This window comes from Acomys minous (assembly GCF_964271855.1).
Source record: "Acomys minous genome assembly, chromosome: 16".
Lineage (NCBI taxonomy): Eukaryota > Metazoa > Chordata > Mammalia > Rodentia > Muridae > Acomys > Acomys minous.
In genome coordinates this window covers 73,720,527-73,741,029 of record NC_140498.1, presented here as the reverse complement: position 1 = coordinate 73,741,029, position 20,503 = coordinate 73,720,527, and the positions used below count along the sequence as shown (strand labels likewise).

At 50.4% G+C, this 20,503-nt stretch overlaps 1 protein-coding gene across 3 annotated transcripts; it reads right to left on the bottom strand.

Annotated features, from left to right (window-relative positions):
- Positions 1–2,704: 2,704 nt before the first annotated feature.
- LOC311587626 (C-C motif chemokine 24-like) lies at positions 2,705–20,141 on the bottom strand. 3 transcript variants are annotated; one of them, XR_014775917.1, is made up of 4 exons: positions 6,550–6,750; positions 6,212–6,329; positions 2,922–3,388; positions 2,705–2,870 (listed from the first exon to the last, which is right to left on the bottom strand). XR_014775917.1 is itself a non-coding variant. In XM_084764680.1 (4 exons), exons 2-4 carry the CDS (start codon positions 6,617–6,619, stop codon positions 3,220–3,222), a joined length of 357 nt encoding a protein of 118 aa, XP_084620806.1. In that variant the 5' UTR covers positions 6,620–6,653; positions 19,828–20,141; the 3' UTR covers positions 2,705–3,219. The 3 variants fall into 3 exon arrangements, 2 of the variants coding, with proteins under 2 accessions (XP_084620806.1, XP_084620807.1); XM_084764680.1 differs by adding an exon at positions 19,828–20,141 and having other exon boundaries at positions 2,705–3,388; positions 6,550–6,653; XM_084764681.1 differs by adding an exon at positions 19,890–20,141 and having other exon boundaries at positions 2,705–3,388; positions 6,550–6,653.
- Positions 20,142–20,503: the final 362 nt, after the last annotated feature.

Genomic DNA, 20,503 nt, shown 5'->3' with positions numbered 1-20,503 from the left:
ACTGACGCTCAGAGAGGTTAGATGTTACGCGGCCTGGAACACCGACTTTTCTTGCAGAGATGGAAATGGGGGAGTCTCAAGTTCAAGGTCAGTGTGGGAAACTTAGTGAGATGTTACCGTAAATTTTACAAAGGCAGAATAAGAAGGGGCCGGAGATAGAGCTTAGTGGCGGAGACGTGTGCCTGTGCGCGGCCCTAGGCCTTTGGAAAAGAAAGAGATGACGTGCCATATTAAAGACGGACTGTGCTAGGAGGGCACAAGGGTGGGAGGGTGACCCTGGGAGGAATGGGAAGCAGGTGTGATCAAGGTGCATTGTATGAAATCCTCAAATAATCATTAAAAACAGTATGTTGTGGGGGAATGTGGACCATAAGATCTAGGTATGTATGTATATATGTATGTATGTGTGAACATGCATGTAGTCTCGGACCCCAGTTTTGGACCCCAGAACTTTCAGAATTTTCTAAGAGATGGGGATAAGGAGTCTTTTACAAAAAGACCTAGATACCTAGAAACTTCCGGCATCTTTGTCCCAACTACATGACTTTTGTTGAGCTCTTGAGTGTCTTATGACCCCAGCCCCTCACTGGGGGATTCTAGGCAGGTGCTCTACCACTGAGCCACACCCCAGCCCCCCACTGGGGGATTGTAGGCAGGTGCTCTACCACTGAGCCACACCCCAGCCCCTCACTGGGGGACTCTAGGCAGGTGCTCTACCACTGAGCCACACCCCAGCCCCTCACTGGGGGATTGTAGGCAGGTGCTCTACCACTGAGCCACACCCCAGCCCCTCACTGGGGGATTCTAGGCAGGTGCTCTACTACTGAGCCACACCCCATCTCCTCACTGGGGGATTCTAGGCAGGTGCTCTACCACTGAGCCACACCCCAGCCCCTCACTGGGGGATTCTAGGCAGGTGCTCTACCACTGAGCCATGCCCCAGCTCCTCACTGGGGGGTTCTAGGCAGGGCTCTACCACTGAGCCACACCCCAGCCGCTCACTGGGGGATTCTAGGCAGGTGCTCTACCATTGAGCCACGCCCCAGCTCCTCACTGGGGGGTTCTAGGCAGGGGCTCTACCACTGAGCCACATCCCAGCCCCTCACTGGGGGATTCTAGGCAGGTGCTCTATCACTGAGCTGCATCTCAAGCCCTTTTGATCTTTATTCCAGGGTATCAGTGAAGGCCAAAGGCCATATATGACAGAATTCCTGGAGCTCTCATTCCTTCCCCGCCCTGCATATGTAGCCCAGGAACCTCTCTGGAGCACACTTGCTTTTCTCGTAGTCGATCCTGTTCTCCAAGAGTTGAGAACAGGCAGGGGACAGCCACCTCCATGGGAAAAGTCACGTTTTACTTGGCTTATTAAGAATAGTGACCATATCTATGCTCTTGATGTACCCCACTGTATCTCACACAGTAAGGGGAGAAAAAACCCTGGGATTGGTTTCTTCCCTCTGTTCCCACCCTGTCTTCCCTTCACCAATGTGTAGGGAAGAGTCCAGTACTAAAAGCATATAAACTTCTTGTCCCTCAAAGCTGCAAGGAGCAAACGATGTCACCAAGAGGAACACCTTGAAATTAGATGCTTACAAAGGAATTAAACTCTGTTGGCTGGGCCCTCCATCTTGGCCTCTAGATCCCTTTTAAAGTTAGAATTATCATCATCATCATCATCATCATCATCATCATCATCATCATCATCATAATTATTTTAGGTAATTTCTTGCTACGTAGCCCAGGCTAGTCTTGAACTCATGATTCTCTTGCTTCAGCCTTGTAACTGCTGAATTTATATGTGTATGCCTCTCCCCTTCTTGTCCCTTCTCCCCCATTTCCTCCCTCTATCTTTCCTTCCATTCTTTCTTCCTTCCTTTATTCCTCCATGGCAAAGTCCTGTGTATCCCAGGCTGGCCTTGAACTAGCTATGTAGCTAAAGATGCCTTTCCCTTCTTGACAGTCTCATATAGCCAGGCTGGCCTCAAATTTCCTATGTAGCTATATAGCCTTGTAGTCTTTTTTTTTTTCAGGCAAGGAGGTTTGAGAGAAGGTTTCTCTATGTAGCCCTGGCTGTCCTGGAGCTTGCCATATAGACCAGGCTGGCCTCAAACTCACAGAGTTCCTCCTTTCTCTGCCTCCTGAGGGCTGGGATTAAAGGTATGAGCCACCATGTCTGGCTAACCTTGAACTTCTGATCTTCTTGCCTGTATCTCCTGAGTGCTAGGATCACAGGCATGCACTACCATGGACCGCCATGGACCACCATGCACCACCATGGACCACCATGCACCACCATGGACCACCATGCACCACCATGGACCATCATGCACCACCATGCACCACCATGCACCACCATGGACCACCATGCACCACCATGGACCACCATGCACCACCATGGACCACCATGGACCACCATGCACCACCATGGACCACCATGCACCACCATGGACCACCATGCACCACCATGCACCACCATTTTGCATTGCTGTGGTTGATACTGTATGACCTGTGCCTGCTAGCCAAGCACACGACCAACTAAGCCACAACCCCAGGCCCCTCCATCCCCTTCTTTACAAAGGCTGATGAGTTTAAAAACACTGCCATTGAGGCTTCCATTTCAACTGAGTTTTTTATTTGTTCAAAGTTCTGGATGTGGGACCTTCCTGGAATACCCCCACCCACCCACCCACCCAACATGCTTGGAAGTTACTACTGTAACTTGACAGATCTTCACCCACATGTGGACAGACAAACAACCCTCAGGCCCCACCAGAAGACAAGGACCTCATGGAAGCCAACAGCAAGCAAAGTACACCTGCAAGCAAGGTAGGTACACCTGCAAGCAAGGTACACCTGCAAGCAAGGTACACCTGCAAGCAAGGTACACCTGCAAGCAAGGTACACCTGCAAGCAAGGTACACCTGCATGTACTCCGGTCTTATGCTCCCGGACTCTGATGAAGCCTTCGAGCCACACAAGAGGAGAACACAGTATGGCTGATGCCATCTTTCTGGAACCTTCTCACTCAACACAGGAAACACCAGAACTCTGGCACGCTTGGAGCTCCCCTGGGTTCTCACAGAATAAACACATTCCCTAAAGGGAATGCTAAGAATAGGAAAATGAACTCAGGCCCCATTCCAGCTGGTGTGCCGAATCCAAAGCAGCCTGGCCAGGCATCAATACCCATGTCCAAGTTCAGGGACGGAGGAGAAGGGCCTAAACCTCTGTGTTGTTGCCACGGCGACTCTGGATGGAAAACCTGGTGCCCAGTGCCCTGGCACCTGCAGAAGTCCGGTTTCTCTTGGCATCCAGATTTCGTATGTACTTCTGAACCCATGGCAACTTGGGGTCACCACAGAGTTTATAGCCCTTCTTGGTGATGAAGCTGCAGGGAAGAGCAACAGGGGTTTTAGTTTGAGGCCTGGCAAGGTCCTGGGACTAACTTTCCCCTCATGAGGAAGTGAGAGTGGGGAACCAGGAGTCTCAGCTGTTCGCCCCTGTGCATTCCGAGGGACAGAAGGGCAGTGGGGTGTGGAGATGCCACACTCTTTCTATGGCCTCCTTGTGAGGCAGAGGAGGTTGTGCCTTTGAATTATAATGCTGGATGTGATGGAAGAGATTTGGTCTCTATCTATAATGGGGAAACTGAGCTGAACAAACAGTTCAGTGGCTAAAATGTCTGCCTTGCAACTGTGGGAATCCAAGCTCAATCCTCAACCCATTTTAAAAAAAATTCTAGGAATGGCCAGGAGGTGGTGGCGCATGCCATTGATTCCAGCACTCAGGAGGCAGAGGCAAGTGGATCTCTGTAAGTTCAAGGCCAGCTTGGTCTACAGAGCTAGTTCCAGGACAGGCAAGGCTACACAGAGAAACCCTGTCTTCCTTGAAAAACAAATCAAATCAAATTTTGTAATCCCAGCACTGGGGAGGCAGAGACAGGTGGATCCCTGAGGCTTGCCAGCCAGCCTAGACTACTTGCTGAGTTCTGGGTTGGTGAGTAGGCCAGAGAGATGGCTCGACAGATAAAAAGGGCTTGTCACCAAGCTTGACATCCTGAGTTCTATTTCTGGGACCCACAAGGTTCTGACCCTCCATGCATGTGTATACACACACACACACACACACACACACACACACACACACACACGCACATCTTTTTTTTTTTTTTTTTTTTTTTTTTGGTTTTTCGAGACAGAGTTTCTCTATGTTATCTTGACTGTCCTGGACTCACTTTGTAGACCAGGCTGGCCTTGAACTCACAGTGATCCACCTGCCTCTGCCTCTCAAGTGCTGGGATTAAAGGCGTGTGCAACCACGCCCAGCAAAAGACCCTTATTTTGAAGAAGGTGCACAGCATACTTGATTTCAGCAAAGATGGGCCTCTGTCCTCCACAGGCAGGCACACAAAACATGCACATGCACACACCTTAAAAGGCAAGTGTCACCAGCGCACACTATGCATGGAAACATGGCTATTGGGCATTCTATAGTTGAGAGGGGAGCCTGGGACACCCCTTTCTATGCCTGAACCAATCTGATGCCAGCTGGGGGGAACATTAGCATGTCATTTCCTATGCACCCTTGCTCAAGACACGACTTCATGCCTGTTACCTCAAGTTAAAGGTGGCTGTGAAGCTGTGTGCAATCTTGAGGCCTGGTTGGTCACATGACCTTGAGCTACTGGTCTTACTGAGCCTCAACTGCCTTCAGTAAAATGGGAGAAGTCCTATGTGCTCTCTATGATTGCTTTTGGGTTTGCCATGCTGAGGATGAAACCCAGGGCTTTGTGCATGCTAGAAAAGTACTGTACTTTTCCACATCCTAGCCCCTCACTGGGGGATTCTAGGCAGGTGCTCTACCACTGAGCCACACCCCAGCCCCTCACTGGGGGATTCTAGGCAGGTGCTCTACCACTGAGCCACACCCCAGCCCCTCCCTGGGGGATTCTAGGCAGGTGCTCTACCACTGAGCCACACCCCCAGCCCCTCACTGGGGGATTCTAGGCAGGTGCTCTACCACTGAGCCACACCCCCAGCCCCTCACTGGGGGATTCTAGGTAGGTGCTCTACCACTGAGCCACACCCCCAGCCCCTCACTGGGGGATTCTAGGTAGGTGCTCTACCACTGAGCCACACCCCAGCCCCTCCCTGGGGGATTCTAGGCAGGTGCTTTACCACTGAGCCACACCCCCAGCCCCTCACTGGGGGATTCTAGGCAGGTGCTCTACCACTGAGCCACACCCCAGCCCCTCCCTGGGGGATTCTAGGCAGGTGCTCGACCACTGAGCCACACCCCAGCCCTCACTGCGGGATTCTAGGCAGCTGCTCTACCACTGAGCCACACCCCAGCCCCTCACTGGGGGATTCTAGGCAGGTGCTCTACCACTGAGCCACACCCCAGCCCCTCCCTGGGGGATTCTAGGCAGGTGCTCGACCACTGAGCCACACCCCAGCCCCTCACTGGGGGATTCTAGGCAGCTGCTCTACCACTGAGCCACACCCCAGCCCCTCACTGGGGGATTCTAGGCAAGTGCTCTACCACTGAGTCACACCCCAGCCCCTCACTGGGGGATTCTAGGCAAGTGCTCTACCACTGAGCCACACCCCAACCCCTCACTGGGGGATTCCAGGCAGGTGCTCTACCACTGAGCCACAACCCCAGCCCCTCACTGGGGGATTCTAGGCAGGTGCTCTACCACTGAGTCACACCCCAGCCCCTCACTGGGGGATTCTAGGCAAGTGCTCTACCACTGAGCCACACCCCCAGCCCCTCACTGGAGGATTCTAGGCAGGTGCTCTACCACTGAGTCACACCCCAGCCCCTTGCCGGGGGATTCCAAGCAAGCTTTCCAGCATTGTCTCATGGAATTGTTGAGAAGATTCGTTAGGCTAATATCATATCCTGTATTTCCTTCCATGAACAATGTCTAGCTTCCATTTGGTGCTTGGTGGATATTCTCAGCCTCCTGAGTATTGGAATGATAGTCTATACCATCATGTCCTGGTTGTCACATGATGTTGGAGATGGAATCCAGGGCTTCATATATTCTAAGCAAGCACTCTACCAACTGGTCTACCTCACTGCCTTGCTTCTTACTAGTCTTATGGGTGAGGAATCTGAAGTCCAGAGAGGTCTAGTGCCATCTTCAGAGATGCCCAAGGGCTGAACTTCCCCAGGGACCCTGGAAGTTCTTGGGTTAGATACTCACATCACCCCTGCCTTGGGACAGATGCTGCCGCTGGCCAACTGGTAGCTAACCACTCGGTTTTCTGGAATTTTCTTGACAACAAAGGACATGCAGCAAGAAGAAGGAATGGTCACAGAGTCTAAAAGGAGAGAGAGAGAGAGAAGAGCAGAATCAGCACCCAGCCTGCCATAGGCTTTCTTAGCCGCACTCACAGAGCCTGTTATACCCCAGGAGGTCAGAGCCCTAGGGCCTTCCCCAACCCCAGGCTTCTCGGTTCCTTTACCTTCCAGTATGCCAAACCCGCCTTGCCCTCAGGAGCTTTTGCTACCAGCAGCCCCAGGCTGGGTCCATATTCTCACCTGTGAGGAAGACGCAGCACGTGCAGGCTACCAGAAGAAGGCTGGCGATAACTGTGGCGGGTCCTGCCATGTCCTGGAGATCCGGCACTGCTCAGAGCTCAAAGCTGGGGTGCAGGAAAAAGGGCCTAAAGCTATGAGGATGTTTTCTGAAGGACACCCCAACTTCCTTCCCACTGGCCTTTATATGGACAGTTCAAGAGATGCAAACACTGCTGTTCCCCCCTCCCTCTCCCCCACAGACTTCCTCGAAAATCATGAGTATTCTGTGGTCCAAAAAGGCAGAAGTTATTGCCAATTTCTTGTCCAGCTGAGTCAGGGATTATTTAAGGGGGAGTCCAGCAAGAAAGAGCTGGGAGAAGGCTGTCATCCTGCCTAGGCCAAGGCCAAGGGCAAATGTTTTGGATGACTTGGCTCCGTTGCTTATCGTGTGGGATCCTGGGTAAGTAACTTGGTTTTCTGAGCTTCAGTTTTTGTAGATGCACAAATGGGAAGAGTCTTCCCTATCTGCCTTCCTTCCATCCATCCAGTCATCCATCGATCTACCTGTCCATCCATTCTTCCATTGGTCTATCAGAACATATATCTACCATCCATCCATCCAACCATCCATCCATCTCTCCATCCATCATCCATTGCTCTACCTGTCCATCCATCTATCCATCCAGTCATCCATCGATCTGTCTGTCCACCCATCTATCCATCCATCTACCCATCCAGTCATCCATCGATCTACCTGTCCACCCATCCACCCTTGACTCTGCCTTCCCATTCATCTATCCATCACTTAGAGGGATAAAAACAGGCTCCCTGAGATGGCAGCTTGTTTTCAGAAGAGAATGGGAGGAAAAATGGTGAGAAGACATAGGGGTAGGTATCTAAACAGGACCCTGGGACCTGATAAAATACCCAAGCCAGTGTCCATTTAAGAACTTTAAACATGCCAGGCAGTGGTGGCACATGCCTTTAACCCCAGCACTTCTGATACGAGTGCTAGAACTTAGCACTGAACTTAGGTCCTCTGGAAGAGCCATTTCTCCAACCTACGCTTAAAAAAAATTATTATAATTTACTTGGTTATCAATTTAGTTATCTCTGTGTGTGTTTCTGTGTGTGTGTTTCTGTGTGTGTGTGTCTAAGAGTAACTTGCAGGAATGTCTTAAAACTTTTATTTTTCATGGCTGGGAGGTGGTGGCGCATGCCTTTAATCCCAGCACTTGGGAGACAGAGGCAGGAGGATTGCTGTGAGTTCGAGGCCAGCCTGGTCTACAAAGTGAGTCCAGGACAGCCAAGGCTACACAGAGAAACCCTGTCTTGAAACAACAATAACAACAAAACCCTTTCTTTTTCTTTTTTTCTTTTTTTGGATAGGAAAAAATAGTTTGTTGGGTATACTACAAGAGATCAATGGACAGGGCAGTAGCTAGAGTGCCTACAATCTCTTTTGTTACCTTTTTGTCAATGTATCTCATATGACATATGTGTATACCATGTATGCACATAAACATGTGAGTACATTCGAGGAAGTGCACGTGGGTATGGAAGCCAGAGAGGTTGATGTTCAATACCTTTCCCTTATTTCTCTTCACATTTATTTATTTAGATTTAATTTTATTTTAAATACTTGCACATGCAAGTATAGGTACCATCAGAAACCAGAAGACGGTGCCTGATTGCCTGGAGGTGGAGTTATAGGCGGTTGTGAACTGTCCAACTTGGAGACTGGGAACTGAACTAGACCCTGCAAAAGCAGAAGGCATTCTTCACAAGTGAACCATCTCTCCAGCCTCAGCCCACCTTAGTTTTTAGTTTTTGAGACAGGATCTCTCATAGACCCTGGAGGCCATTGATTTGGCTAGAAGTTCATTGGTTGGCCAATGAACTTCAGGGATCACCGTCTCTGTCTGCTCCAGCGCTGGGCTTATAAGGTCACATTGCTAAAACCCAGCTTTAAAAATATATATATATATATAGATTAATTGATGCATGCATTTGTTGGGGGTAGGGAGTCTGTGTGCCATAACATACATGTGGAGATCAGAGGATAATCTTGTGGGACTGGTTCTGTCTAGGTTCTGGGGGAAGAACTCAGATCCTCATGCTTGGCAGCAAGTGTTTACCCACTGAGCCATCTCCCCCCCCCACCCCCCGCCACCACCACCACCCCCACCACCCCGCCATTATTGCATTTTCTAGTGTCCACCCAAGTCCTTGCTGTTTAGCAATTCTGAGAGGTGAGCCCACTGTCAATCTGGGTCTTGATGCAGTAACACATGGCAGGAAGAGGAAGTGGAAAATCATGGTTATCTGGAGAGAGAAGTACATGGCAGGGCAGGGCAGGGATGACCAGGGCCTAATGTTGTAATCCGAGTGGGTTGCCAAAAGGTCATCAGTGGGAGGGCTTAGTGTGGTGCATCTCAGATCGCTAACACCTTTAGGGGGTTTTCCAAGGCCTTAAAATGCCACCCACTCCATAGTTATAGTCTATCTAGGGGATTAGGCTGGGGGTTCCCAACCCTGTTTGTTGTTGTTGGTGTGTGTGTGTGTGTGTGTGTGCACCTCTGTGTGTGTGTGCACCTCTGTGTGTGTGTGCACATGTCCATGCATGCATGTGTGCCTATGGAGGCCAGTGGTTGACAATAAATCCCTTCCTCAAGCACTCTCCACCTTTTATAATGTGGCAGGGTTCCTCACTGTACCCAGAGCCCACTGGTTCAGCTACTCTGGCTAGCCAACCTGCCTCAGCAATCCCACTGTCTTCACTTCCCAAGAACTGGGATTGTAGATGGGCCACCACTCACGCACAGAATATACACGGGTGCTGGGGATTTGAACTCAGGTCCTCATGCTTGCACATGCATTGATGGCTCCTATATCCATAGTTTACCAGGAGAAAATGGGAATCTTATAAAAGGAGACTCTTTGTTTTTTTGAGACAGGGTTTCTCTGTGTAGCCTTGGCTGTCCTGGATTAAAGGCATGCGCCACTACCCCCGGCCGGGGGATACTTTTTATGAAGGCATTATCACTAGGCCGGTATCCTTTCTTTTGAAGGGCTAGAAAGTGAGAGGCAGAGGAGGAGAATTTAAAGAAAGAGTGAGAAGTGGGACCGGGGGACACATGCCTGTAATCCTAGCCTTGGGACGCTGAAACAGAGAGACTGAAAGTTCAAGGGTAGCCTGAGCTACATGGAGGGGTACAGTTCAGCCAAGGCTGTTTAGTGAAAGCGCGAAAGAGAGAGAGGGAAGGGGAAAGAGGAGAGGAAGTGAGAGAAAAGGAAGAGAGCAGAAAGAGGAGAGAGGGGAAGGAGGAGAGGAGAAGGGAGCGGAGAGGAAGAGAGGAGAGGAGGGGAGACCTGAAAGTCCGGTGTGACGCGGTCCCGGAGCCTGAGGCAGGAGGACCCTGAGTTCAAGCTCACTCCTGCTATACAACAAAGGTGGAAGTTCTAGAAAAGGGAAGATAGATAGAAAGAGAAAGAAGCAGCAGGTATCGGGAAAGTACCAGTCCCCGGGAGAAGCTTCTAGAAGAAGGGGCATGGGCAGGAGGGCAGATGGCAAAGGAAGGAATGGAAAGATGCATCCCAGAGCTGTAGGAGCCCCGGCTCCAGCCCCGGGACCAGCTCAGACTCCCCACTACTGTGAGTCTGGGTGTTTCCATTTGAGAAGTGGGGTGCTGGCCAGATCTGTCTCAGTGTCAAACACTGCACCACACGGATATCAAAAGAACGGACACCGTTGTATTGGACCTAAAGTATGCCTTGTTGTGTCAGCTAAAATGGAAGCTTATTATTTTTTGGTTTTTGGTTTTTTTTTTCAAGACAGGGTTTCTCTGTGTAGCCATGGCTGTCTTGGACGTGCTTTGTAGACCAAGCTGGTCTCGAACTCACATAGATCCACCTGCCTCTGCCTCCTGAGTGCAGGGATTAAAAGTGTGCACCCTGAAGCTTATTTTTAATTTAATTCTCAAATTTATTTCATTTAGTTTGCTTTAGTTTTTCTTTTTTCCTTTTTTCTAATAATTGTTGAAATGTCAGCTGTACTGTTGGAACTTTTAAAAATGTACTTATTATTAGTGTGGGGTGTGTGTGTGTGTGTGTGTGTGTGTGTGTGCGCGCGCGCGCGCACGCGTGCGTGCTCATGTACCTTGGAGAATGTGTGATGGAGGTCAGAGGACAGCTTCGGGGTTTCAGATGTGCACCGCCACACTCTGCTTAAGATGGCAGTTTACACAGATGATTCTAGATTTCTCTAAGGTCAGATGTGAGTCTGGTGGCGCAGGCCCCTCCCCCACCCCAGCCACTTGAAAGGCTGAGGCAAGAGAACCACAAGGTCCGGGATAACGTCCTGCTACACAACGAGTTCAAGGCCAGCCTGGGCAACTGAGCATGACCCTGACTTAAAATAAAATGAGAAAAGAGGGCTGGGGTGTACCTCAACCACAGAGTACCTGGGGGGGGGGGAGTGTGGCTTGTCAGTAGAGCACCTGCCCAGAAGCTGGCTTAGTGATAGAGTACTTGCCAAACATGTACGTGAAACTGAACTGAAAGAGAAAGAGAGAGAGGAGGAAGAAGAAGAAGAAGAGGAGGAGGAAGCAGAGGAGAAAGGAGGAAATTAGTTCAAAATATCTCAGGACATGTCCCAGGAAGAAGATGATATTAATTTTTCTCAGCACTGACAGAAGCAACATAAGAAAAGTTTATTTTGGGTTGTGGCTTTGTTATAGGGGCAGGAGAGGCCCAACCTGTGTTGACAGGGGCATGGCACCTCCAAGAAGCAAAGAGCCAGGCCAGAGCTCTCAGGATCCACCTTTTTTTTTTTTTCAAAATAAAGATTTATTTATTTATTATTATGCATACAGTGCTCTGCCTGCATGTACACCTGCAGGCCAGAAGAGAGCATCAGATCACATTATAGATGGTTGTGGGAACTGAACTCAGGACCTCTGGAAGAGCAAACAGTGCTTTTAACCTCCAAGCCATCTCTCCAGCCCCTCAGGATACACTTTTAATGACCTATAACTACCAGCTGAGGGGAGGAGAGGCTCCATGCCAGAAATTTCATGACAATGGTCCAGAGCAGAGCCACCATCGAGGGAACAAACATTCAAACACATGAGTCCTTGGGGGCCATTTCACATTCAAACCACAGCAGGGATGTTGGTGCCTATGACTGTACTGCCACAACAGCAGAACGTGGTACGCTATACTTACACTTACACTGTCAGGCGCTGTTGGAGTTCACTACAGAGCTGACTCCAGAAGCAAGACTTCCCCTCCCCACATTTCATGCCCAGGCATTTCTGTTTCATTGTCCTCCAAGGCCCCGTGTCTGGGCATCAGCGACGCACGCGCATGCACGCACACGCGCACACGCGCGCACACACACACACACATACACACACAAACTCTGTGACAAGAAGGAAAGAGAACAAGAAAACAACCAAGAGTGACAACACTGTGGCCTTGAGGACAGCTGGAAGGTGACCCATTTCCAACAGAGGTCACTAGTGTTTATATCATGAATATAAAGGTGCCTGAGGTGGGAGACGGCATCAGGAAGTTCAGCCATGAGAAGGAAGTTCATCAGGGAACACCAGCTGGCTGCCTCAGCTTCCCCAGTCAGTTTCTGAAAGACGACGGCTCAGCGGTTAAGAGCACTGGCTGCTCTGCCGGAGGACGCAGGTTCAATCCCCAGCACCCACATGGCAGCTTGCAACTGTCTATAATTCCAGCTCCAGGAGGATTCAATGCCCTCGCTCTTCTAGATTCTGTGGCCACCAGGCATTCATGCATCAATCTCTCTCTCTCTCTTTTTAATTCTAAATGATTAAGTATGTGTTGATGGGCGTGTGGCCCTGTGAGTATATGAGGCCATGAGAGAGTATTAGATCCCCTGCAGTTGGAGTGACAGGAGTCCTGTGGGTGATGAGCTCATGTCCTCAGCAAACATGGTACGCGCTGTGAATCACTGAGCCATCTTTAGAGTTCCTGTTTTGGTTTGTTTTTTAAATTTTTAAAAATTTATTTATTCATTTTATATACAGTGTTCTGTCTGCATGTATACCTGCAGGCCAGAAGAGGGTACAAGATCTCATTATAGATGGTTGTGAGGCACCATGTGGTTGCTGGGAATTGAACTCAGGACCTTTGGAAGAACAGCCAGTGCTCTTAACCTCTGTGCCATCTCTCTAGCCCCTAGAGTTCCTGTTAATTGTTCTTTTTGTTTGTTTGTTTTTGTTTTGATTTTTCGAGACAGGCTCTCTCTGTGTAGCCTTGGCTGTCCTGGACTCGCTTTGTAGGCCAGGCTGGCCTCGAACTCGCAGCGACCCGCCTGCCTCTGCCTCCCGAGTGCTGGAATCAAAGGTGTGTGCCACCACGCCCGCCCAGCTAATTGTTTTTTTCTTTGGAAACCTCTCTTGATGGGAAGTCCTGCTCTTCGCTGGACTCCTGCTCAGAAACTCCTGCCTCCGTGGGCTTCCCCAGTTGGTTCCTGCTGAATGTTTAATAATTTGTGTTTTCTCTTTCTCTTCTCTTATCCTGTCACTTCTGCTTGTTATATGTAGTCAGCAAACTCACACAATTGAAGCCAAAAGTATGGCCTTCCCAGACCTGAGCTTTCAGAACACAGAGGCAGTGGCTGGTGCTCTTATTGCGGCGGGTAGGGGCGGGGTTGGAGCACAGCCCTGGTTGCCTAGGAAACTGCTAGATTCCTTAAAAGCTCATCTCCATCCATCATCACCACCGTTATCAGTGGAAGGGAAGGGAGATTTGCAACAGTCAGGAAGGGCGGCGCTAGTGTGTGGAATGAGTTGTGGATGTCTCTTATAAGCGGGACTCTCTACCTTGATCTTGTGGCAACTGCTCACAGTTCAGAGTACTGTTCACGAGGGCTGGGAGCTGATCTGATAACGTGGCAGGATCCTTGGGCAGGTGAGAAGGGGAGGAGTTGGGGACAGGGTAGCTGCCTGAAGGAACTTGAGGGAGAAAATATTTATTTAAGCCCGCTGCTTCAGGGGCTTACAGTCCATTGTAGTGGGGGGGCAGCAGGTGGTAGGGAAGGCCTGTTGCCAACCTTGCTGATGTCCAGGAGGCCTAGACTTGGATGGGGACTAGAAAACAAAAAAAAAAACAAAAAACAAAAAACAGAAAAAGAAAAACCTGGCTGCATTCTCTAAAACAGTGGTTCTCAACCTGTGGGTCACGACCCTTTCACTGACAGTGGCCTAAGACCACCAGAATACACAGATGTGTAGTAACACCGCAGTTACGAAATTATGGTTGGAGCGGGGGTGGGGGGTGGGGTGGGGCGGCATCACTACTACACGAGGAACCGTGTTAAAGGGTCCCGGAGTTAGGAAGGTTGAGAACCACTGCCACAGAAGACAGAGGTATGAAATCTGCGACGCCCTGCTCAGGATCCCATCCTCATCTGCTGAGGTTAGAGTCTGTTCTTGGTGTTAACGTGCTACGACATTTAAGCTCAACCGTCGCAGTGTTGAGAGGCAAGACCCCCTCACTGGGGAGGTGGCTTAAAGAGCACTAGTGTGAACCCCAGTGCCTGAATAAAAAGGAGGGTATGGCTGTGCATAGGCAGCTTCTGGGGGTGGGGGTGGAGGTGATAGGGAGGCAGGGGGACCACCATTACTTACGGGCCAGCTAGCCTAGGTAAAGAATGGTGGGGCTCCAGGTTCTGTGAGAGGTCCTGTCTCAAGGGAATAAACCAGAGGGTGATAGGACATTTGACTTCCTACTCAGGCTTACACACACACACATGCATGCACCCATGCACGCACGCACCCACGCACGCATGCACACACACATGCACACACACACACACATACATACATGCATCCCCCAAACACACACACACACACACACACACACACACACACACACACACGCATACACTTGTACACACACACAGGCACTATGATAGTTGGCTTAACTGTTGTGTTAACTTGACACAGTGTTAAGTTGATTGGGAAGGGGTCTCCCTGAGGGACTATGAGAGATTTCTCTTTTCTTTTTAAAAGATGTATGTATTTATTTTATGTATATAATGCTCTATCTGCGTGTACATCTGCATGCCAGAAGAGGGCATCAGATCCCAGTATAGATGGGTGTGAGCCACCCTGTGGTTTCTAGGAATTGAACTCAGGACCTCTGGAAGAGTGGACAGTGCTTTTTACAGCTGAGCCACCTCTCCATCCCCCTCCCCCACCCCCACCCCCAAGGGATTTTTCCTTAGTTGCCTTCACTGGTGTGAGAAAGCAAAACCTTGTAAGTGGAGATGCTATCCTTGTTTTGGGCCTTGGTCTGTATAAGCATAGAGACAGCACTAAGCGCACATGTATTCACTGTTCTTGGCTCCTGACTGGAGGTGATGTGACCAGCAGCTTTCAGGTCCGGCTGCCTGGACTTCCCTGCTGTGATGGATTGAAACCTGGAACTGTGAGCCAAGTAGATTCTTTCTCTCCAAAGTTGCTTTTTGTTGGGGGTATTTGTCACAGTGACAGAAATGAAAATAAGACATGCGCATAAGATGGGACATTATGGGGGTCACTAAGTCACGAGAGCCCTGCTCCACAGGTACATGAGTGCTGTTGTGGGAGAGGGTTTGTGATAAAGGATGGGGCTAGGACTAAGGAGATGGTTCGATGGATAAAATGCTTGCCTCACAAGGGTGAAGACCCAAGTTCACTCTGAAGAACCCGTGTTTAGATAAACAAACAAACAAAAAGCTAGCTTTCTGGGCTTAATAACACACACCTTAAGTCCCAGCACTCAGGAGGCAAAGGCGGGCAGATCTCTGAGTTCAAGACCAATTTCGTCTACATAGAAAAAAAATCCCAGGCCAGCTAGGACCTCATAGTGAGGCCATGTCTAAAAAAATAAGGTGGGCATGGTGGCACAAAGTAGTAGCCCCAGAAGCCCCAGAACCGGGGAGGCAGGAGGACCCCGGCGGGCTTGCAGGACAGCTAGCCTAGTCTACATTGTAAGCTACAGGGACTGAGAGATCTTATCTCAAAACTAAGTAAATGAGTGAGTGAATGAGTGAGACATATGACAGCACCTGAGGCATGACAGCTGGGGTAATCTTCCGGCCTGCACATGCATATGCACATATGTGTGCACACACGGACACACAGAACACAGGGTGAGCTGCCATTTCCCCCTTCTCCCTTTTTTTTTTTTCCCCTTCTGCCCTCCGCTGTATATGTCACAAGAAGAACACCCTTCTGAACTGTCCCTTGACCTTGGACTTCCCAGGCTCTGGAACCATAAGAAATAAATTCCTTTTCTTTATCAATCCCAGCCAGGCGTGGCGACTCACTCCTGTAACCCCAGCACTCAGCGCAAGCAAGAGGACTGACTGATCAGAGTCTGAGGTCAGCTTGAGTTAGAAAGTGAATTCCAGACCAACCCAGGCTAGAGAGGGAGGGAGGAAGAGGGAGGGAGAGAAAGGGAGGGAGGGAGGGAAAGAGAGAGGGGGGAGGGAGGGAGGGAGAGAGAGGGAGAGGGAGGGAGGAAGAGGGAAAGAGAGAGGAGAGAAAGAGAGAGGAAGGGAGGGTGAGGAAGGGAGGGAGAGGGGCAGGAGGGAGGCAGAGAGAACATTTAAAAACCAAAAGGTTGAGAGGCATGGTGATGCACGCCTGTAATCCCAGCACTCACAAGGCAGAGGCAAGCAGATCTCCATGAGTTCGAAGCCAGCCTGATCTACACAGTGAGCTCCAGGACAGCCAGAGCTACATCGAGAGACCCTGTCTTGAATCCCTACCCCCACAATATAAAGAAGGCAAGGTTTCTTTTGCTCGCAGATTCAGGGAATCCCCTTGGTCCCAGAGTTTAGGTCTGGGGTGAGGTGGAACATCATGGCTGAGGAGTCCTGAGGTGGAGCAAGGCTGCTCACTTCATGGTAGCTAGGAAGCAGAGGAACATAGGGCTGAAGGCCAGATGCTGTTGAGGGGCAGGCCCCCGGAAACCCACTTCCTCCAAGCAGGCCTGCTGTACCATGGGTCTCCACCTCCCTATAGTCTACTGGAGCCATTTTGTTTGTTTGTTTGTTTGAGGTTTTGAGGGGTTTTGTTTTTGTTTTATTCAAGACAGAGTCTCACTAGGTAGCCCTGGCTGTCCTGGAATTCACTACGTAGACCAGACTAGCATTAAGCTCACAGAGATCTATCTGCCTCCCTCTGTTTCCCAAATGCTGGAATTAAAGGTGTACCATACTCCATCCAGCTTTAAGCTTTCTTTTAAACATTTGTTTATTTATTGACTTATTTGTCATTTAGTGTTGGTGTTCATTGTACACATGCCTTAGTGTGCATGTGACGTCAGAGACAACTTGTAAGTGTCTCCTTCCACCATGTGGGTTCGGCTTATAAGCAAGCATCTTTACCTGCCGAGCCACCTTGCTGACCCCTCTACTTAGCCACTGGTCCATCAATGGGTCTACATCTGAGCTACATCCATGATTGTTAGGGGCTGGGCATAGGTGAACAGTTTTTGATGGCCACAGAGTTCTAGAAGATTTGCAAGGGGCAAATTTTCTAGAGGTTAGAAGATCTTTTATGCAACGGCGTGAGGGTGGCGACCCTACTGAGCCGGGTCGAAGACCAACCTCCATGCAGTTTGGTTTGATTACTACAATTAAAGAAAAATGGAAAAATAACAAGTGCTGTCAAGTAACTGGGAACTTCCACTCAACGCCAGTGGAATATAAATGTGATGGCCTCTGTGGAAACTAGCAGTTCCTCAAAGTTAAACATAGAGTCATTCACACACACACACACACACACACACACACACACACACACACACACACACAAAACGTGCACCCTAATATTCATAGCTGCATTTTCATAATTGCTAAAAAGGGAACAGGAAGAAGAAACATGTGACGTTTAGGCAGTGGAATATTATCCAGCTGCAAAAAGGAATAAGGTGCTGATAGACACTGCCCTGTGCGCAAACCTTGAGAACGCCACACTAAATGACAAAAGTCAGGCCTGAAAGCCACGCTGTGCCATTTGTAAGGTGCAATTGGCCATACCGCCAGCTCCTCACTGGGGGATTCTAGGCAAGTGCTCTACCACTGAGCCATGTCCCCAGCCCCTCACTGGGGGATTCTAGACAGGTGCTCTACCACTCAGCCACACCCCAGCCCCTCACTGGGGGATTCTAGGCAGATGCTCTACCACTGAGCCATGTCCCCAGCCCCTCACTGGGGGATTCTAGGCAGGGGCTCTACCACTGAGCCACACCCCAGCCCCTCACTGGGGGATTCTAGGCAGGGGCTCTACCACTGAGCCACACCCCAGCCCCTCACTGGGGGATTCTAGGCAGGGGCTCTACCACTGAGCCACACCCCAGCCCCTCACTGGGGGATTCTAGGCAGGGGCTCTACCACTGAGCCACACCCCAGCCCCTCACTGGGGGATTCTAGGCAGGTGCTCTCCCACTCAGCCACACCCCAGCCCCTCACTGGGGGATTCTAGGCAGGTGCTCTACCACTGAGCCACACCCCAGCCCCTCACTGGGGGATTCTAGGCAGGTGCTCTACCACTGAGCCACACCCCAGCCCCTCACTGGGGGATTCTAGGTAGGGGCTCTACCACTGAGCCACACCCGAACCCCTCACTGGGGGATTCTAGGCAGGTGTTCTACCACTGAGCCACACCCCCAGCCCCTCACTGGGGGATTCTAGGCAGGTACTCCTTTGCTAACTAACCCAATCACTAGTTTTCTTACTTAAAAAACAGGAAGTTTGAACACAGACAGATTCAGACATAGAAGAAAGACGCGAAGACAGGAAGAAAAGGTTGTCTATAGAGAAGGAAACCGGCCTGGACAGAGAGAGCCCTTTGCTCAGCCCTTGGAAGGGACCATCCCTTCCCATGCCTCAGTCTCGTGCTCCAGCTCCCACACACACTAGGAGACAGTGAATGCTGCTGTGGAAGCCACTGGGTCAACAGTCCTGTGTAACGGCAGCCCAGTGTCTGTGCTCAGTAGCATCCATAGAATGGCAACGGATACAGGAGACATCAGTTAGGAGATCTTCAATGGCTGCTCAAACCAGGAACAGAGACGTCCCTTCCTAGTGTGACAGGGTGAGTCTGCAGTGCTGTAACTGTAGCCCGTGGGCGGCTGAGGCAGGGGTAAAGGGGACTCTAGGTAAGGCTCTGCTTCAGAGGGAAAACTGTCTCAAAAACAAATAAAGTAAAACCAGGCATAGTGGCCCATGCCTTTAATCTCAGCAGTAGGGGTTGGGATAGGGGGATGGGGGCAGGAGTGGGCAGCATTGAGGCAGGAGGATTTCCATGAGTTTCACAACAACCTGGGCTGCAGAATGACACTGTCTCAAAAAAAAAAAAAAGGCCAAACCAGGGCATGGAATCTAGCTGGGTTGGTAGTGTGCTTGACGAGCCTGCACTGAGCTCTGCTCCATCTCTGGTGCTGCATAAACTGGGTGTGGCAGTACACACCTGTAACCCCAGCATTTAGGTAGTGGAGGCAGGAGAATCGGGAGTTTAGGGTCGTCCTCAACTACATGTTGAATTTGAGGCCAGGCTGGGCTATGTGTCTCTCTATCTCCCCCTCAAAAAAGCCAGGCAGTGGTGGCACACACCTTTAATCCCTGCACTTGGGAGGCAGACACAGACGGCTCTTTGTGAGTTCAAGGCCAGTCTGGTCTACAAAGTGAGTTCCAGGACCCTGTCTGAAACCCCCCTGCAAAACCAAACACAAACAAACAAACAAACACCCAAACACTAACCCTACAATAGAAACAAATGGCAGGAATGAGGTGGAAACAGAGGCCGGGCAAGTGTGCTCTGCTTTCAAGTGGTCTCAAGGATGTGAGGAATCGAGGAAACCAAGAATTTGAAAGCACAACACACTTGTATGCCCAAACCATCCAGCCAAGAGCAGTCTTACCGTGAAGGGCGGAACCCTACGGGAGCTCAGGCTTCAGCCAGCTCAGGGTAGGTACTGTCCCCAGACCCCTTTTGGTCCCTGTCCCAGCCTTCTCTCCCAAGGTGGGAAGGACATTTGGGGTTTGAAGTAAGGGAAAGTCACAGAAAGATGTTGGGAACATGGACGTGGGGTGGGCTGAGGTAGGGAAAATGGAAGAAGACACACTGGTGGTGTCACAGCGGCTCGTGACATCCTCCTTCCTTGCTATCAGAGAGATAGTCATACACACACACACACACACACACACACACACACACACACACACACACACACGGTACTGGGTACTAGGGAAGTCCTGAGAACACTTACTTGGAGGTGACCCCGTGACAGCTTAAACACCAAGTTGAGAAGTGGTCCTCTCCTTCACTTACTCGGATCCAGAGGTTCAGAAGAGGGAGAGGGGAGGGGCTTCCCAGGAGGATGCAGAAATCCAGGCACTGGCATGCACCTGCAGGATGCTGGCTGGCCCACAGTAAACCGACTTCGAGGGAAATGGTGAGGGCTCCTCTCTCATCGAGGGGTGCCCAGTGAGCTGCTCTAGAGAAGATCTACCCTATGTACCCCAAGCCCAATCCAGGAAGGGGTGTGGCCCCAGAGAGAGGCAGGGAGGAGGCAGAGGTGGCTGGCTCTGCAGTGTCTTGCCCTTTGGTCTCTCTATGGGAGGGACGACTGTCAAGGGTTCACTTTGAACATGAAGAAGCCCAGAGAGCGAGCAAATCCAGGGCTCTCTCTAACCAGCTGGCGCAGCTGGGATATTTGAAGAGACAGCTGCAGCCCCTAAGGGACCCTTTTCTCTATTTCAATACCATGATTCCATCTCTCCTCGGAGGCCCAAGCAGAACAGAAGAGATATGGAGAGATCACGTTCAATGATAGAGAAGGAAATCAACCATGGAGAGCAGAGCCATCTACAGACAGGAGGAGCGCCCTTTGAATGATGTGGGAGCCACATCCAAAGGAAATGCTCCGCCATTTTGTTAAGTGC

Bases quoted from the DNA above. Each gene is read 5' to 3' on its own strand.
- LOC311587626 (XM_084764680.1), bottom strand. From the start codon at position 6,619: ATGGCAGGACCCGCCACAGTTATCGCCAGCCTTCTTCTGGTAGCCTGC. The intron at 6,330-6,549 runs GTGAGAATATGG...CTCTCCTTTTAG, and splicing joins GTGCTGCGTCTTCCTCACAG to ACTCTGTGACCATTCCTTCT. The intron at 3,389-6,211 runs GTGAGTATCTAA...TCTTCCCTGCAG, and splicing joins TGTCCCAAGGCAGGGGTGAT to CTTCATCACCAAGAAGGGCT.